Source organism: Harpia harpyja, chromosome 3 (assembly GCF_026419915.1).
Source record: "Harpia harpyja isolate bHarHar1 chromosome 3, bHarHar1 primary haplotype, whole genome shotgun sequence".
Classification (NCBI taxonomy): domain Eukaryota; kingdom Metazoa; phylum Chordata; class Aves; order Accipitriformes; family Accipitridae; genus Harpia; species Harpia harpyja.
In genome coordinates, this window is record NC_068942.1 from 38,702,186 (window position 1) to 38,720,155 (window position 17,970).

General features: G+C 45.9%; 1 protein-coding gene and 1 long non-coding RNA gene across 5 annotated transcripts; one reads left to right on the forward strand and one right to left on the reverse strand.

Annotated features, from left to right (window-relative positions):
• Positions 1–201: 201 nt before the first annotated feature.
• On the reverse strand, positions 202–15,704 carry DDB2 (damage specific DNA binding protein 2). 4 transcript variants are annotated; one of them, XM_052782003.1, is made up of 11 exons: positions 15,684–15,704; positions 14,291–14,474; positions 11,288–11,418; positions 10,014–10,205; positions 7,087–7,253; positions 5,877–5,976; positions 4,311–4,488; positions 2,910–3,055; positions 2,469–2,633; positions 2,110–2,155; positions 202–1,419 (listed from the first exon to the last, which is right to left on the reverse strand). In XM_052782003.1, exons 2-11 carry the CDS (start codon positions 14,460–14,462, stop codon positions 1,169–1,171), a joined length of 1,548 nt encoding a protein of 515 aa, XP_052637963.1. In that variant the 5' UTR covers positions 14,463–14,474; positions 15,684–15,704; the 3' UTR covers positions 202–1,168. The 4 variants fall into 4 exon arrangements, with proteins under 4 accessions (XP_052637963.1, XP_052637959.1, XP_052637960.1 ...); XM_052781999.1 differs by lacking the exon at positions 15,684–15,704 and adding an exon at positions 15,404–15,522; XM_052782000.1 differs by lacking the exons at positions 7,087–7,253; positions 15,684–15,704 and adding exons at positions 9,003–9,148; positions 15,404–15,522.
• Positions 15,705–16,236: 532 nt separating this feature from the next.
• Positions 16,237–17,032, forward strand: LOC128139516 (uncharacterized). The gene is made up of 2 exons (XR_008234415.1): positions 16,237–16,333; positions 16,832–17,032. It is a non-coding gene; the product is annotated as an uncharacterized LOC128139516 (long non-coding RNA).
• The last annotated feature ends 938 nt before the right edge of the window (positions 17,033–17,970 follow it).

Consider the following 17,970-nt stretch of genomic DNA (forward strand, 5'->3'; position numbering starts at 1 on the left):
CAGCGACCATGTGCAGATACAGCTTATAATGCAACCCGTCCAACTTGGAAGGGTCCATTGCAGACACAGCACTCTGACTGATATTTCTACCACTGTTCTAGGTCTCTTAGCCCTCTTGCAGAAAGGTCTGTAGCTTCTTCCCCCATACAAAAGCAGTTCAGCAGAATGCTCAAAGCAGCCGCTCTCTATATCAAAGAATAATTTTAGTTTAGTACAAAATTTTATTAATATCAATACTGTGAAACTATAAAAGTGAACATAAGAGAATCTGAGCAGGCCTTGAGCCCATCCCATCCATCAACCTCTGGGACAGCAGCAAGGCCCCAGGCAGCCTTGTAAACGAACTAGAAAAAGCACAACTTTTCAGTTTAACAGCAGTCTTGAGATTTGGCTCTGAGCAGGGGTGTTTGGAAGAAATCCCTCATTTCTGCTTTACAACACTTTTATCCACATTCTGAAGCACATAGGTGTGGGTGAAAAAAATTGCCTAATCGGTGGCAAGAAAAAGCCCAGAGCTCTGAAAATAGAAACTACAGAATCAGTAGGTTCCCAGCTCAGTACTGCCCTTACATCTCATGAGGCAGGTGAATAGCTCTGGCATCATCATGTTCTTCATGGTCTAGTTATATAGCTGCAAGCACAGAACAGGCTAAGCCTGAGGTCTTGACAGACGCACATTTTCCAAGAAGCTTGCACATGGGGGTGGTTGGTGTTCCCTAGACTACCCAAACTACCCATCATCTCACCCCTGTGAACACTGTATTTTTTCAGGACATTAAGCTTGTTAGCAAAGGGTCTCTCAGCTCGGTTTGACTAGAACAGGCGGGGGACCCTGTCATGAGCTGCTCCACAGCAGACTGCAGGAGATGGTAACCTCTGACAAGTGATGACAAGCAGATGTGGCAGGCTGGAAGCAGTAACTTCAGCAGGATCTGAGAACATCTTTGAAGTTTTCCTAGTGCCTCAGAACACAGGTGGTAACTCCACTTGGAGGAGGAACTGAGTACTGACCCAACTTTCTAGAAGGGGAAGTAAAGAGAATTAGGGAATCAAGATCAGATCCAGGGAGGAAGGACAAAGTAGAAGTCTAATGCCCTGCACAGCTTATACTGCCCATTGCCAACACTGAATTTGTACCCTGTGATCCAGAAAGGATCAAAATACTACATCAGTTCTCTAGATCCTTCCCTTTTCGCTTCCTTCCCTGTGATTTAGAATCGTTGCTTTTTGTTCTCATCTCCTCCAGCTCCCAAGACAGTAAGTTAGCTTTGAGTTTACTTGTCCCAGGGTTTGCCTGCCTCTGCCCTCCATGTCTGGACAAACTCCAGCTTCCAATCCCCTGTTCTGTCATGGCTTTCAAAAGATGTTCTTGCTTCTTGGCCACCATCTCCTCCCGGCTCCAGATCAGAATATTAAAGCCTGAGAGGAAAAATTAAACACTGCATCAGAAACACTACATCAAATATAATAAGGCTATGTCACTTAAATGCCAGAAATTCAAAATGCTTTGTCTGTTCTAAGATATTTCCAAGGTACAGAGGATGCAAAGACATTTATTGCAGATGTTATCTCCACACAGCTATGGAAATTTGATCTAATTAAGAAACATAATCAAGTAATTCCTCATCTCATCTGTCACAGGTCTAAGACCTAAATCTATAGCCAACTCCCTTAATTCCATACAGCCTGCGAAAAACTGAGTAATCTTGGCTATGCAGCCTAGGAAATGAGATAAATTAAACGAAGGGAGAGGGTACAGCCTAGCAGGAAAAGGCTTCCCCCACCACCGCCGTCGTTTTCTGCTACTGTTACATGGGCGGCAGATGGCAGCAGCACCCTGCTGCGGGCAGGCTTCTCACTCTTCCGGACTCTACACTCCCGGGAATATTTCACGGGAGATGACTAGCAACCCGTCTTCTAACTGCAAGGTGAAAGACTGAAAAGAAGGTCTTGATCTCTTTTATAGATGTAGGAAATTATAGAGGACCTCTAGCAAGTGGGATTTGGGAAACCCTCACTCACAACTCGCTTTAGTCTGGAGAAACAAGGCTGCCCTTTTCTGGGACTGGAACCCACCCATGCTTAGTGCCCCAGGTTCTCTTTGCTTACCCATGCCAGAAGCCAGTGTGTCTCCCATAGGGTTAAATTTGTTGAGCTGAAAATGGAAACACAGTCAGTCTGTAAGAGCATCACTGCTTATATAAGAGTCATAAGAGCACCACGGCTTATGTAACGGCAACAAACCATCTGGAAAACCCAACGTTCCCTAAAGAGCATCACAGAAAACCCACAGATGACCATGGACCAGCCCTGCTTGAGTCAGCAGCTTTAGCTGGCAGCCATACCCCCACGAGAGCGTGAGTCTGTCACAAGTAAAGAGGATACTCCTATTGTTCTAGTTCCTAACCCTTATCTCTTGGCTGCGGTTCAATACACAGCAGTCCTTTCAGCTGCAGTACTCAACTTACCGAGATGATACCAGAAGCATTTGGATCATGGAGTTGACAAACCATCTCCCCGGTGTTTCCATCGAATACATCAACAGTTCGTAGCTCGTTCACCGTGTACCCCGGGAACTTAGGGTCTGGGTAGCGACCTGCTACAATGAGGTCATAGCGAGGATGCCATGTTGCCTAGTCATAGAGCACAGCAATAGGGAGTTAAGAGAAAGGGACAGTGCTCATACTGACACACACCAGACAACCTGCAGTATGAGCAACAGTTTGTACATCCCACTCACAGTCTGAAGAACATGAGTATCCTCAGAATAGTGCTCTGCTGCAAGCTGTAGCAGTGTGAATATCCACCCACCAATGTAGTATCCTGACCAGAAATCAGACCATTTCTGATTTAGAGCCAGCTGCTAGCACCAAGCATGATACTCCTCTCAGACTGGTGGTTTAACTCACCTTAATAGGTGTGAGGTGCTGAAACTGCCGATGTGGATGTGGGATCAGATGCTGTGGCTTGGTCCAGTCTGAAGATGAGTAAACCCTGATTTCACTGCGCTGGTCTGTGCTCAGGAGCTTGGCACCATCTGTTGGGCTGAAGTAAGCTAGAAGAGGGGGACAATAAGGCAAACAAAAGATCACAATGCTGTTAACTGACAAGAAACATAAAAGTCGCATTTCTCTGATTGGAAACCCGTTGCTATTTCTTTAATTGGGATGTGAATATGGACATGTGTCCCAACAGACAAGACTTTACCTGTCTCAAACAAACTCAAAGCTCTTACAAACAGTAAGCTGAAACCTACAGCGCTGGGTTACATAGAAGAATCATTATTCTCATTTCAGAATCACAGAAAGAGACATTGCAAAGAAAGGAACTTGCTCATTCAAATGGAAAGTGTCCTGGTTTCAGCTGGGATAGAGTTAATTGTCTTCCTAGTAGCTGGTATGGTGTTATGTTTTGGGTTCAGTATGAGAAGAACGTTGATAACACACTGATGTTTTCAGTTGTTGCTAAGTAGTGTTTAGTCGAAAGTCAAGGGTTTTTCAGCTTCTCATGCCCAGCCAGCAAGAAGGCTGGAAGGGCATAAGAAGCTGGGAGGGGACACAGCCAGGACAGCTGAACCAACTGGCCAAAGGGGTATTCCATACCATGTGATGTCATGTCTAGTATATAAACTGGGGGGAGTGGGGGTGGGCAGGATCGCCGCTCGGGGACTAATGGGGCATTGGTCGGCAGGTGGTGAGCAATTACATTGTGCATCACTTGCATATTCCAATCCTTTAATGATTACTATTGTCATTTTATTAGTGTTACCATTATTAGTTTCTTCTTTTCTGTTCTATTAAACCGTTCTTATCTCAACCCACAAGTTTTACTTTTTTTTTTCCAATTCCCTCCCCCATCCCACTGGGTGGGTGGGGAAGTGAGTGAGCAGCTGCGTGGTGCTTGGTTGCTGGCTGGGGTTAAACCACGACAGAAAGTGGAAAAGTTGGAGACAGACACCTGCAGTTTGCACTTCCATGAACTCTAAAACCGCACCCAAGAAACAGAGGTTTGAGTTCCATGCTCTGCTTTTGTCAAAGTAACTGCCCAATAAAGTCAGTTTTCTAATCTCAGCCACTGCTGATGGTTCCACACTCACCTCTCAAGGCACAGTGCCACAGTTTGTATGGCAAGTCTAAGACTGTGCCACCTCCCTGCCTCTGGCGACACGGTCCCAATGCCTTCCTTGCTTTAACACTACCTACTGTGCAACTTCGAATCTGAGCAAAAGCTAACGTTGCTACAATAATAAAAGCTGAGCTGAGTGGATTCTCTGCAGACATCCATGCAATGAAATCCTTATCTCAACTCACCTGCATTGACAGGTTTGTCATGAGGAAGCACATGAAGAAAATTCATTTTGTTTTTGATGTTTCTGAGGTCCCAGATTTTGACTGTCTGATCCACAGACGCTGTGGCCAACAACCACTCACATCGGGAGTTAAACTCCACATGAGTCACTTTCTTCCTGTGCAATTTCAGCTTCCAAATCTGCAGCAGAGGAAACAGAAAATCATACAGAAAAAAAATGATCAAGATCTGGAGTAAAGAAATGGAATAATAATCTACTAGTGCAGACTAAAGAGGTCTCACATTTACAGAGTAACAAAACTTCTAAAATACACCAAGAGTTTATCCACTGGAAACAAGAAAGGAGAATGACCATGGGAACTATTTAATTCTAGGAGAACTTTGATCCACAAATTTATTACAGCTATGAGAAAGGAAAACACAATCCCTCGTTCATGGAGGGAAGTATTAGTGCCACTGTACAAAGCAAGATCGCATCTGGAATACTTTATGCAGTGCCGGTCTTCCACCTGCAGAAAGATTAAAAAAAACTAGAACAGGTACAGAAAATGTGCTGCCGAGGTAGTAATAAGGAAGGGACTGCTTTGTGGGAGAAGACCAAAAGAGCTCACTTTGTTTATCTTAGTAAAAAAGGTAAGAGGGGATAGAATTGGCTTCTAGAAATACATCGGCAAAGAAACAGCAGGGTAGGAGAAATATTTCAATTAACAAGAACAAATGGATATGAACTGGCCACGAATAAATTTCTATCCGAAGCCTGAAGATTATTTCTAATCAAAAGGGTGAAGCTGGCCCATCGTCCCTACAATAATGGGTATCCCCCAAGTGCAGAAAAGACTGTCACATTCTTTCAGGAGAAAAAAAGGAAAGGAAGCAACTAACCTCGAATAAGCACAAATCATTTGGAGCACTCGACTCTGCCCACTAATTTACACAGCTGCTTCTAGCCACAGCTCATTGGGTGGCAAACTCTTACGACATGTTACCCTTACAGGCGGGAGAAACAGTAATTCCGGTGTGACGGCACAGCAGGCTCTTGAAAGCAGGGCCCACTCCCAACTATCCTCTAATATGCTTCTGTACTGCTTCAGACTCGAAGGTGCAGTCTGCCTCTGCCTGCCCTCTCGTGTCTAATGGCAGCAGTGCAATTCCTATCCCAACTGCTTAATTACTGTTTGTCGTGTTGTGTACTAGGTCATGGAAGGGTATACATCAAAGCAGTATCTCCTAAATGACTCCCATTAGTGCATTAAGATTCTGGAAGGGTGAAGGTTGTTGGCAGAGGGTGCTCACATCTTCAGGTTACCCTATAATTACCCTGACCAGCAGCAAATACTCTTAAGGAAGGGGTAGCACACAACACAGTCCCTGTTTGGGAATTATTACCATTACGCTCAACAGTGTGAAAATGCCTAATGAATGGCAAAAGTGGAGGACTTCTCACCACCTAGACAATGGGTGGACTCATCTCCTGAGCTGCAAGATACTTGCTCCTCTTTTCAGGGTCCCTGTAGTGTAGGAAAGCATGTGAGCCATGAAGATTCCCGTAGAGGAGACGCCATACAAACCTCTTCACCAGAAGTGCTGAGCAGGACCACGTTGCCCACATTATCACCCGTCACCACTGCTCGGCAGCTTGCAGAAACATCAACACTGCAGTACCAGCAACTAGAGGGAAAGACACCAAAATTAGTGCTGCCTCCCACAGGCAAGTGAAGGCAGTGGAGCTCTGGTTCACATGTCGTCCCTGAACAAGGGAGACTGCAACAGATTGTAACTGCAATCTCCCTCCTGATGGTGTGGGCCTGAGTATCAGGAAGGGGGACGGCTTATCAGCAATGCTTTCTGTTGGTGACTGAATATGAAATAACTTCCTAGTCATTTGTGAAGTGCTCATTAGATGGAGCGTGACACATTGGGGCAGTGGAACATAATAGAGGCTGAAGAGCCACTTGGTGCCTGCGCATGGACACACCTTGGGAAAGATCAGAACACCCTTGTGACATTGACAAATGTACAGCAACAGCTTTAAAATGACGTTTTCCACAAGACACTGAAGCAGCAGTAAAGAAAAGACAAAAGCTTTGGACTGGAAAGTTGCACATCAAACTGTCTCAACTTCATGCTCCAGGATACAAAACTGAATAGAGACTTATCTGATGAAGACATACATCTTAACCCCAGCTCTGCTGGGAGGGAAAGGGCAGTGAGAATAAAGTTGCGGTCCTTTGGGAACCTGTTGGGAACACTTCATTTGCAAAGATAAATTATTCTAGAATTCAAGGTCACGGAAATTAGCATGGCGAGCCTGAAGCCTCCAGAAGGGCAGCAGGGTAAACTCAATAACCTGAAACTCAGACTGTGCAGGAATGTTTTGTGGCTTTCCTATGCTACCTGAGCTGCTACAGACAAAACAGAACACTGACGACAATGAAGAGGAGGAAGTTATCCTCCTCTTCTCACCTCATGCTTTATGAAGTGCAAAGCTGTCAGTATCTGCAAGACAGGAGATGGCGTCACCAGAAAGCAACACCAGAAGATGCAGGCAGCATGCCCAGCTACTGTAAAAGCCTAAGTGCCCTGTGGCTGCCTAGCTTGTCACCCACCCTGCAGTGCTAGGGTTGGGACCAGGAGCCTGTCTCCAAGCTCCCTCACAAGACCAATTCATACCAAGAGTCTCCTAACACTGGCAAAGATGAAGATGTTAGAGAGCACAAGAAGCAACGCAGCATTAACCCCAAGGAACAGAGAATCAACCTTGTGGTGCTCCCTTCTCACCAAACATTATGGTACTCATGGCCACAGTCCGGGGCACGGGAGATCACCTGCACCGCTCTGCCCTCAAGGTCCTGCAGACTCAGGGTGCCATCCCCTGATGCCACATAAAGCTTCACTGACTCATAAGGACTGAACTTGATGTCTCCGAGAGAATCTCCTGGCCCTTTCTGGAATACACACAAAGCCAAGAGGCATCAAGGTTAGAATGGAAGACAAAATATTAATGCAACGCTCATCTCCTGGAACACACTGCTGGTTTCCCTAGGTACAGTGCACTGCTTTCTGACAGGGCGCATACCTAAGAACCCATTTTTTCTAATCTGTTTCCAATGTGAGCACATACATTCTAAGCCTGTAAATTCAACCCCACCACTTTGGGCTAAAAGCCTCATTAGCAGCACTGCTGCTTCTGCTATGGGGGTACGACTAATTTGCAGTGAACCACCTGGCTCAGACCAGGCTTAGGAGATCACAAGCAAAACCAGCCCCGTTCCATGCCGAAACCACATCAAATCTCATTACAGTCTTGCACGAAACTTTTCTTACAGAAACTTCATTGACCAGTTCCCTACAGGCTGCTTCCAGTGCTGTATCTGGTCTTTCTCAAGGTACCAGCAGGCAGAATGAGAGCAGTGCAAGGAAAAATCCTACTGCTAACCCCATGGCACAGGAATATTATGTTCTGCGTTATATTGTTGTTATGTTATTTTCCCCCAGTCTGTCTACTGAGGAACCGTGGAAACCCTACACAAAGACAGAAAAGAAGGATGCTAGCTGGGAGTCCCCCAACTCTTTGATACTCAAGTGCACTCCATCTGCTGCTCACAGAGCAACTACTTAATATAAGTCTCACTGTAAATACTAGATTTCAAGAAGCCAATGAGGATAAGAAAAGGCCCGCCTGTAGAGCCTGCCTGTCCCCACAGCAGTAGAAGGAGGATGGCATGCCTTTTCAAATCCAGGCATTGTTGCTGTGACAGGCATCCCACTGGGATACAAGATCTTCATGTCCCAGGACCCAGTCTATCCCCCTCCCTGCTCACCTGGCCAGTCATCCCAGCATTACTTGGGTTCACCTTCTGCCCTCTTATAGGGTTACAGCTGGAACAGCCAATTTGGAAACCAACCATGAAAGTTGCCACCCAGAAGGAATCAGGTGGGGAAAAGTAAAGTGGATGCTAACCCAAATTCCCTCACTTACCTTTAAGCACTGAACTGAAGTAACTAACTGAAGAGCTCAGGCTTCCTCGTGACTCCACAGAAAAAGCAACAGTCTGAGAAAGTGATTCTAAGCATAGGCAGGCAGAGTTGCCTCTAGCAATTGCCTCCAGCGATTCATCTCCTCTTTCCACTCACTACTGAAGGAGCCCAGACTCTTAATTTTGGTATTTTAGATAAGCACCAAAAGTTAGGTGGGATGAATTGGGGTGATCCTTACGACACGCACCACTTTAAGTCAGTGGCTTTTGTGGAGAAGCACTGACAGGACTATAAATTGTCCTGTAAAAACCATCTGACAACAGGCAGCCCTGCTAACAGGGGAACAGGTTAGAAGGTCCCCGGGGCACAGAGCTATGGGAGGTTTAAGAATAGACAGCTAAGGAAATCCACTGGCACCCCCACACTCTCCCATATATAACAGGAAGTAAGCAGCATCAGAGTCCCTCCCCTTCATGAAGAAAAGCTCTCTCCTACCCACCACCCCATTTCAAGGTAAAATAAAAAAGGAGTGAGCCTCCCTGGAAGAGAGAGGATCCCTGAAATTCAGAGGATAAAGGACATGTATATGGAGAAGAGGAAGCTCAGCTCCCACATATTACAGACAAACATCTCTCTCTCTCTCTCTCTCTCTCTCTCTCTCTCTCTCTCTCCTGCCAGGAGGACACAGGGGCCCAAAGCATTGCTGTATTTCTTACTCCCAGTCCTCGGTGCTGGTGAAGACCCGGACAGTATTGCCATTAAAATCCTGCAGGGTGGTAGTGCCGGCAACTGACGAAGTGTACAGCTGACTAGGGTTAAAAGGGTTAAACTTCATTCCTGTGATGGCCCCTCCAGCTCCCATCTACAAGGAAGGGGATGAACAAAAGAAAAATCCACTGAGCGATGGGGAAGGAGAAAAGTGTGTTCTGTTAAGTCTGCATTCACTGCTATGTCCTTAACAGCAACAGTGAAACACACCACAGCCCTTCAAGGAGGCAAAGACAACCATGTCTTCCCACATGATGGCTGTCTAGACAGCTGCCCTCCTAGAGGACAAAACTGCAACTCCTTCAGTCCCCAGACAACGTGTTCCCTGGCTGGCTGGCACCACACTATTTACAAAAAGAGAAAGATGACTCTGGAATTTCTGGAGGATAGACCTCCTCCCAGTGCATACCTATGTTAATTTAGAAAGGGGATAGAAGTTACAGAGTCTTTGAGCCCCTGTTGGAATGGGAATGGCTGAATACAGCAACAAGGGGGCATGCCAGCTGTGTAAACCATTCATTCTACCCCTAGTTTCTCACTTTAGATAAAGGGACTTTGTTTCTCTCCACTCAAAGATGTTTCCTCATCTGACACAGAATAAAAGGTAAGCAGAGAAAGATCAAGACCTAAAACAGACAGACAGACCCTCTCTGCCTACTTGTTTCCGGCATCCCTTTAAGATAACTGTTTTGCCAGTTGCTGTATTATTTTCCCACTGAGCACACATCAAGTACTGCTTCATTACACACTTAATCAACACGCCTCAGTTCTCCCCAGAGCTAGAACAGTCTGGAACTTAGGAACAGACACATTGCTGCACCTCAGTCCTGCCCCATAGCTGGCTACTCTGCAATCCAAGACCCTTATGGGCTTCTCACAACGGACCTCAGTTTTGGTCTGCGGTATTTGGTGGTACTCCAATTTTCTCTCCCACCCATTCCACGCACCCAGAGGCTTACCCCTTTTATGAAGCAGGTTTTAGTAAGTACTTCATAGTCCCAAAGGATGATGTCTCCACCTTTGGAACCAACAGCTACAGTACTGGGGTGTGTTGGATGCCATTCCAGGCATGTCACTCTTCTGTCAAAGGGACTTGCTGTTCGAAAGAGGCGGTATGAGGCAAGAGAACGCAGAAAGGGCAGCTGCAGACACTGTTAAAAAGATAAAAGAGAATTATCACTTTTGTAGGGATCTCTGAGATTCTCTGAATGGGGAGGGCTAACAATTTCTAATTGCCCTTGCTGTTAGTACATTCACACAAAATTCTAAGCCTCTTGTAGAATGAAGAGAACATGCTGTTCCCAAGGGAAACAGCCTGTGACCACACAAATCCACAGCCGCAGCACTCAGAAAGCAACAGAGAACTGAGAGATATCACCCTTTAGATGATGCACAGGAAGCCAAGCCCTGTGGACCGAGCAAAAAAGGCAGGATAATTAACAAGGGAGAAGAACACACCTCCACAACAGTAAAAGGCACTTATGACTGTCTACGTCTTTATTGAGCATCCCAAAATGTTACACATCATCCAGAGATACAGTATTATGTCCTCCATCCAAATTGCCTGCAGCTCAACTATAAAGCATAAGAGCGAACAGAATACTTCGAATAGGGAATGAGAAACTACGACACAATTGTATTGTTATTCATCTGAGGAATAGGTACTGCTTGAATGAGCTTGGTGATTTCTTTATCATTTGTATACTTAAAATAAATCACCTGGAAGATAAAGCTAGCCCAGGTGCTTCCCACCTATGGATGTCACAGAAAAAGTTAATTTTCAAATGAAAGGAGTATGGCTCTGAAAAACAGTAAAACATTACGGATTTGATGGAATATGTCTGTGAAGAGCAAAAATCAATGCTAAACCTGACATGATTAGCAAAGTAGAGTGGATACAAAAATAGTACAACAGAACAGTCGGATCAGCATACAAAAGTAGCACTGTGCAATAGCTCAATTGGTACAATGGGTAAGTTTAAATATGATTCAAGGAAACACAGAATTAACAGAGGATAAAATGTACAGTGACAGGGCCGGGTCAACTGAAAGGGAAAGCCCTTGCAGCTCTTGCATTTTACAGGATTAAGAAACATAAGGGTGCGCCAGACTGGGAGCCACAAACTGTATGTGAGGAACTTTAAGCCCCTTTAAAGTTTCCCTGCTTGTGTTGAAGATGTTTTTATGTAGGCAGCTGAGATGTCCAATCGGTCATGAAGGAGAAACTCCTCACCTGCCTGAGCTGTGCCCGAATGGAGCCTCCCAGCATGTTCTGATAGACATAATGAACAATGCTGCACTGCCGCTCCAACTGATGGAAAAGGACTCTGTTGTTTCTCACCATGGACCCACCTCCACTCCAACCTGCCAAAGAGGAAAAGAGTAAACCTTACTTACAGCCAATGCCTGTCATGCTCGTTCACTAAAAAACATGGTAAGACATCTGCATTTGCTGCTACATCCATGAAAAGCTTCAGCCACAAGATAAAAGTCTCTAAATGATTCTTACATGTCTAAGGTGCAGCAGCCTCTGCAATTATGGAGTCCAGTGCTTCCCATAGCCTGCCAGAGCTTTGTGCATGCTTCCTCTTGTTAAACCTTCCTTCTCCTTGCCAAAGATTTATCAGAAAGACAACAGGAGAGGACTAAAGCAATGCCACAGGTGGTGCATCTCCTGGACAGTATACAATTTGAATGGCTCATACCCAACATACAATGAAGCTACCCAAAGTCCCAACAACTTGGAAATGTGCCATAGGAGGTGGTAAGCCCCTGGGTACAGCAAAGGGAAGGTCAGACGTGTGACCAGCAGAAACGTTAACACCTGAAAATTCCCCAAGCGTAGCAACATGAGTTCCCACACAGTTCCTGAAATGCCTGCTTGTGAATCAGAATTTTCGATCTGCTTGTGCTGTAGCCCGTACAGTCTGCCTACAGCACTGTGAGTTTTGTTTTTGATAATAGACTTGCTGACGCCTCATCGCCTGAAAAACCTTTCTGTTCGGAGTGATTTTTGCTGAGAGTACAGCATGCTTCTATATTTTGTTCATGTTCCAAGTTTTTATCTTCAGGGACCTTTACATAAAAACCGGATCTGTTCAGTCCCATGTCTGTGATCTAATCATCCCCACGGCAATGGTCTGTAACGCCCCAGGGGATCTAGACATCAAATGCATTTCTTAAGAGACAAAAATGCTATTGTCATTTAAGGATATTTATAAAAAAAGCAGAACACCAAAACCATAGGGATCATTCTATATGATTAGAAACTAAATGAAATCTTTCTTTAATGCAACACTGGAGCCTAGAAATGCACAGGTGTGAAACTAAACTTCTTTGTTCACGTGCCAACATAGTGCCAACACTTGTCACGCCTGTTGAAATAGGTATAGAAGTATTCATGCTCCAATCCCTTTTTTTCACAGAAGAATTAGCATCTACAGCTCCTTCTTCAGAGGTGATGGAAATGGAGGTATTTTTTTGAAATTCCACTTTATTATGAAGGATGATTTTTTAAGAAACAAACTTTAGACCTTTTTAGAATCTGCTGGAAGAAACCCTTTAAAAAAATTGTTTCAACTGCAAGAAACTGAACCTGTCCTATATGGCTCAGGAGAAAAAAATTATTTTTTCCAGAACACATAGAAATCAAAACTGGAACACAGAATGGAAAAGCTCAAACACAAAGGTCTTCATCTTTTTAGAAAAGGCTTAAGGGAAGAATTTGATTGGTCTCATTTTTCCAAAGTACTAGCTACATCCAATTCCCTCTGAATCTTACAGGAACTGCAGATGCTTACCAAATCTGAAAATCAGGCCATGAAGTTAAAATGAAAATCATCTAGCTAAATTAACTACAGAAGATGCTTTAACCATCCACAATTATACACAGAACTCCTTTCAGACAAGAGTATTTTGCCTGCACATCCAGTGTTCACACTGCCAACTGCTCCAAGTTTGGAGTTATACACCAGACAATGGAAACGTACGAAATCATAGAACTCCTGTATCCTGACTGTTGAAAAACACTTCAATGATTTCTCAGTCCTTAAAGCCAAAATTGTACAGAAAGTGTGTAGTATTTCCGTGCAAGGCAGTAACTCTAGTGATCTCCTAAACAAACGATGGAATTAAAGGTTTTATCTGAGAAAAGGAGGCTGAGGGGAGACCTCATCACTCTCTACAACTACCCGAAAGGAGGTTGTAGCGAGGTGGGTGTCAGTATCTTCTCTCAAGTAACAAGCGATAGGACAAGAGCAAACAGCCTCAAGTTGTGCCAGGGGAGGTTTAGATTGGAGGTTTAGATTGCATACTAAGAAAAATTTCTTCACTGAAAGGGTTGTCAAGCATTGGAACAGGCTGCCCAGGGCAGTGGTTGAGTCACCATCCCTGGAGGTATTTGAAAGACACATAGACGTGGCACTTAGGGACACGGTTTAGTGGTGGACTTGGCAGTGTTAGATTTACGTTTGGACTTGATGATCTTAAAGGTCTTTTCCAACCTAAATGATTCTATGACTCTATGAAAATAGTCCTTAGTGTAAGTGAAGCCTACACAACTTTCCTGGTAATGCAAAGCAGTAACCTTTCCAGTATCTTAGAATTTAATCACCTCTCCTCATTATATCAAAAGCCTTTTAAGAGATTTTTTTTTTTTTTAAGTTACATACTAAAGGAAAAAAATGCACACGAGGAGAAGTGATTAGTGGAAATTCTGTCCAGTCTAATCTGAACACAGAGGTAGAAAGTACTCCTACTTGCTGTAGCAAAAGCTTGAATATGCAAAGAATTGGGTGGAAATGCCAGTTTAGACTGCATGCTGTAGGATACCAACCTTACAACTATGAAACTGCATTAAGAATTGTATGGGAGAAAAAACAATGTATTACCAAGATTGGTCTGTCCTACAATAAAGCAGACGTCTGGTAATTCAGGAATTCCACAAAACTTACCCACCCTCAAAAAAGCTGTGACTGCACCTTCAGTAAGCAGGCTTCAACAAAGGGGTACGGAGTCTCAAAAATGAAACACACACACAGACACACACACTCACTAGACAGATAACTGGAGGGTGTACTACCCCAGTACGTGTCCATGTATCACTTCAATATATAACCTCATCTGAATACTCATGTCTGAACACACTTCTTGGCATTCTCCCTCTTCAACTAGTCGATGCCTGTCATTTAGGGTAAATCTGGCTGGGAGAAACAGTAAGGATCTGAGGAAATGTTACCGATTTTCTCTGGGGGTTTGGATGTTTTTCTCACAAACAACCTCTTTGCTTGTGGCTCATTCCCTAGTTCCTCGTAGTCCGGTTTCCTCTTCCCAGCTGATTTTGCCTCTTCCGGCCAATGCTCATGAGCCCTCTCATGCTTCTTGTCCTTTGGCTGGTTCACTGGAGCCATTCTGTCTGACCGCTAAAAGCAAACAAAGTGTGGAAGGTAAGACTGTCATACACTTTTAACTAGAGGACAGAGAGGAAAACGGGAATGAAACATATCCCAGTGGTCTGAAAATAGTGATTTTACATGTACACTCTTTCATCAGCATGACACTAGCTTTTTGTTGTGCTCTGCTGGAGAGGGGAACAGGTTCAATAAACTCTTCTTTGTTCACATATGAAAATGAACGTATCCTAAAGCATTAGAATATGATTGGACAGATGTGCTTCTACCAAACTTTTAAGCTTAGAACCCAGAGATCTGCATAAAGCACATCTGTGAAACCACATAATACCCTAACTGTTTCTCCAGTAGCTCACGCTGAGCTCTTTAGATTCAGCTAAGAAAAAGGTCAGAGCTTTTATGACGATGCCCAGGGCCAACTGGTCTTCCACCAAGTAGGCTCAGAAGGTGCTCCCTATTTAACGGCCACTTTTCCTCACATCCACCACCTGGTATTTGGATTGGGCTCCTACACCAGGTGGTAAGCGCGCTGAACCGTTCTTCTGACCGGCGGCGGGACGCGGCCACTCGTGTCTCCTGTTGTGACGACCAAAACGCCGCCCGGCCCCTGAGGAAAGGCGCGGGCCTCCCTCCCACAGCCTTCCTCCGAGCCGGCGGGCGATGCGTCACAAGCCGTTTGCAACCCCAGAAGCTCCTCCGCGAACAGCCGCCTACGGGCTGATCCCGTTTAGTTTAGCGCTAAACTTATTTATAATTCGTGAGTGCCTGTCACGGGGTATCTGCCCGTCTCAAATATAGCTCGGCAGGCACCGCGCAAGCTTCCCCAAATACCGCCCGCCCCGCGCCTACCGGGCCTCACCCGGCCCCGCGGGGCCGCGGCCCGCCGGGCCCCGGCCCGCTTCCCCCGCGGCCTAGGGCGGGAAGGGCCGCCCCGCTCTCACCTGCGCTCCGGCGGCCTCCGCTCCCCCGGCGCGGCCGAGGACGGCGAGCGGCAGCCGGCCCCTCCCCCGCGGTTTCATAACCGGGGCGGGAAGGGAAGGCGGGGGGGCAGCGGCTCCCGGCGCGGCCCCGCGGGAGGGGAGGGCTCCCCCGCCCGCCCCCGGGGAGCGGCGCCGAGCCCGCGGGCCCCGCCGACCCTTTGCCGCTGAGGGGCAGCGGCCTCCCCAGGGGGAAGGCCGGGGGTGCCTGCCCCAGACGCTGTCTCCCCCCCCCCGTCCTTACCACCCGCCGGCCGAGCCGCGGCGGCGGCCATCAGCGTGAGCAGCACTCTGAGCTCCACGGGGGCGGGAGGGCACGGGAGGCGGCTGCGAGGCCACGGGAGGCGGCTGCGAGGCCCACGCTGCACCCGTGGCCTGGCCCGAAACAGGCAGTCGAAGTCCGTGAGGCGTCCTCCGGCAGCTTGTTGTTGTTGGGTTTTTTGGTGCAGGACTCGGAATCTTAGGCGCTTTGCTAGTTTCTAGAGCACCAGATTGGCATATCAAAGCTGCATGGTAAGGGCCCAAAATACGGCAACCGAACAGCAACCAAAAAAAAGATGCTATTTCAGAACACAACTTCCACAGGAAGCAGCACCTGGTGTTGGAACTCGACAAAATGCACTTTAAAGGCAGATAAAATGTCATGGCAAGATCAGCTCAGAGACTGCCAGATCTTAAGGTGACGAAGCAGACAAGAATGGGGAAGGAAGAGCCCTAACCGACACAGCTGGAGGTACCAACGCTTCCCCTCCACCTGCGAAGGAGGCTGCTGTCTGCCGGCCATCTTGCGTGCAGCAGTAGGGTCCCATGCTCCAGGGCTACCAGTAACTATGCTGAGTAATTAAGGTCCAGTCATCCACGCAGCTGGCTATGAACACTGGTCCCAAAATATCTGTACGTAACCACTCCTTGAATTTTGGGGCTTTAGGGTTTGGGTTTGGGTGTTGGGCTTTTTTTGCACTATAACTATAGTTGCCTATGCAGTTTCTCACATATTAGGGAATGCATAGAAAAACTACTAAGAAAAACAACAAAGACGCAGACTCTGTGCTTTTCTTCTGAGCTGTAACAAGGTTGTACTAGTTGCTGCTGTCCTAAGAATGAGTATCAGAATGACATACACAAAAAGTGATAACCACCAACAGACAACACAATCTGGTTTTGAACGTATACATCAATCCAATTAGCAAATCTTAAAGTCTTATCGAGCACTTCTGTAATACACAACATTCTTTAGAACTGTATGTACTCATTAGCAAAACATAGCCAAAGGAATAATTGAACGTAGCACTTCTTCCCTCCAAAGCCTCGAAGGCTTGACTTCCAGGAAGGGAAACTACTGTAGAAAAAGATCCTTTTTATATTGACAGTGATCAATGGTCTCATCTATAGGTCTGCAGAAGTCATTGTCATTGGAGACAGAATCTATGGAGTTCATCAGGAATCACCAAGAAAACACCAAATTACATAAATCTTAGTATCTTTTCGTTTTCATATGCTTTAAAAGAGGTACATTTCAAAATTTGTAACTGAAAAAAGGGGCCCAGATACCAACCTTCTCGAAGCAGACTGAAAGACTTGTATTCATTTCAATGTTCTATGTATTAATCCCAAAGAAAACTCTGAAAAATCCAAGTTATCTCCAGCAAAGATGTGCACTTCCTGTCCCCACTCCATTTGTCTCCCAGCAGTAGCGTCCCCGTGCAGAGCACACACACAGTAACCTACACATTTCCCTCTTGGAGCTACCACGGTTAGCATTTTTTAGAATGGAATGGAATGGAATGGACTATTTCAGTTGGAAAGGACCTACAACGATCACCTAGTTCAACTGCCTGACCAATTGAGGGCTGACCAAAAGTTAAAGCATGGTATTAAGGTCACTGTCCAAATGCCCCTTAAACACTGACAGGCTTGGGGCATCGACCACCTCTCTAGGAAGCCTGTTCCAGTGTTTGACCACCCTCTAGGTAAAGAAATGCTTCCTAATGTCCAATCTAAACCTCCCCTGGCACAGCTCTGAACTGTTCCCACACGTCATATCACTGGATACCAGGGAGAAGAGATCAGCACCTCCCTTTCCACTTCCCCTCCTCAGGAAGCTGTAGAGAGCGATGAGGTCACCCCTCAGCCTCCTTTCCTCCAAACTAGACAAGCCCAAAGTGCTCAGCCGCTCCTCATAGGACATTCTTTCCAGCCCTTTCACCAGCTTTGTTGCCCTCCTCTGGACGCATTCAAGGACCTTCACATCCTTCTTAAGTTGTGGGGCCCAGAACTGCACACAGTACTCAAGGTGAGTCTGCACCAATGCTGAACACAGTATGCTAAATACAGTAATTCTATCAGTTATTAACACCAAGTTTGCTTTCTCTCTAGAGAATCACCAGGTATTTTTGTAATTATTATTCACTAAGGACAAGAATAGTAGATAGTACACAAATCACGCACAGAAGAAATGCCACTGGCCCAGGGTGCCACAGCTCAGCGTCTGTACACTGAGCTGTCTGTACGGTACACTGAGCAAGCCAGAG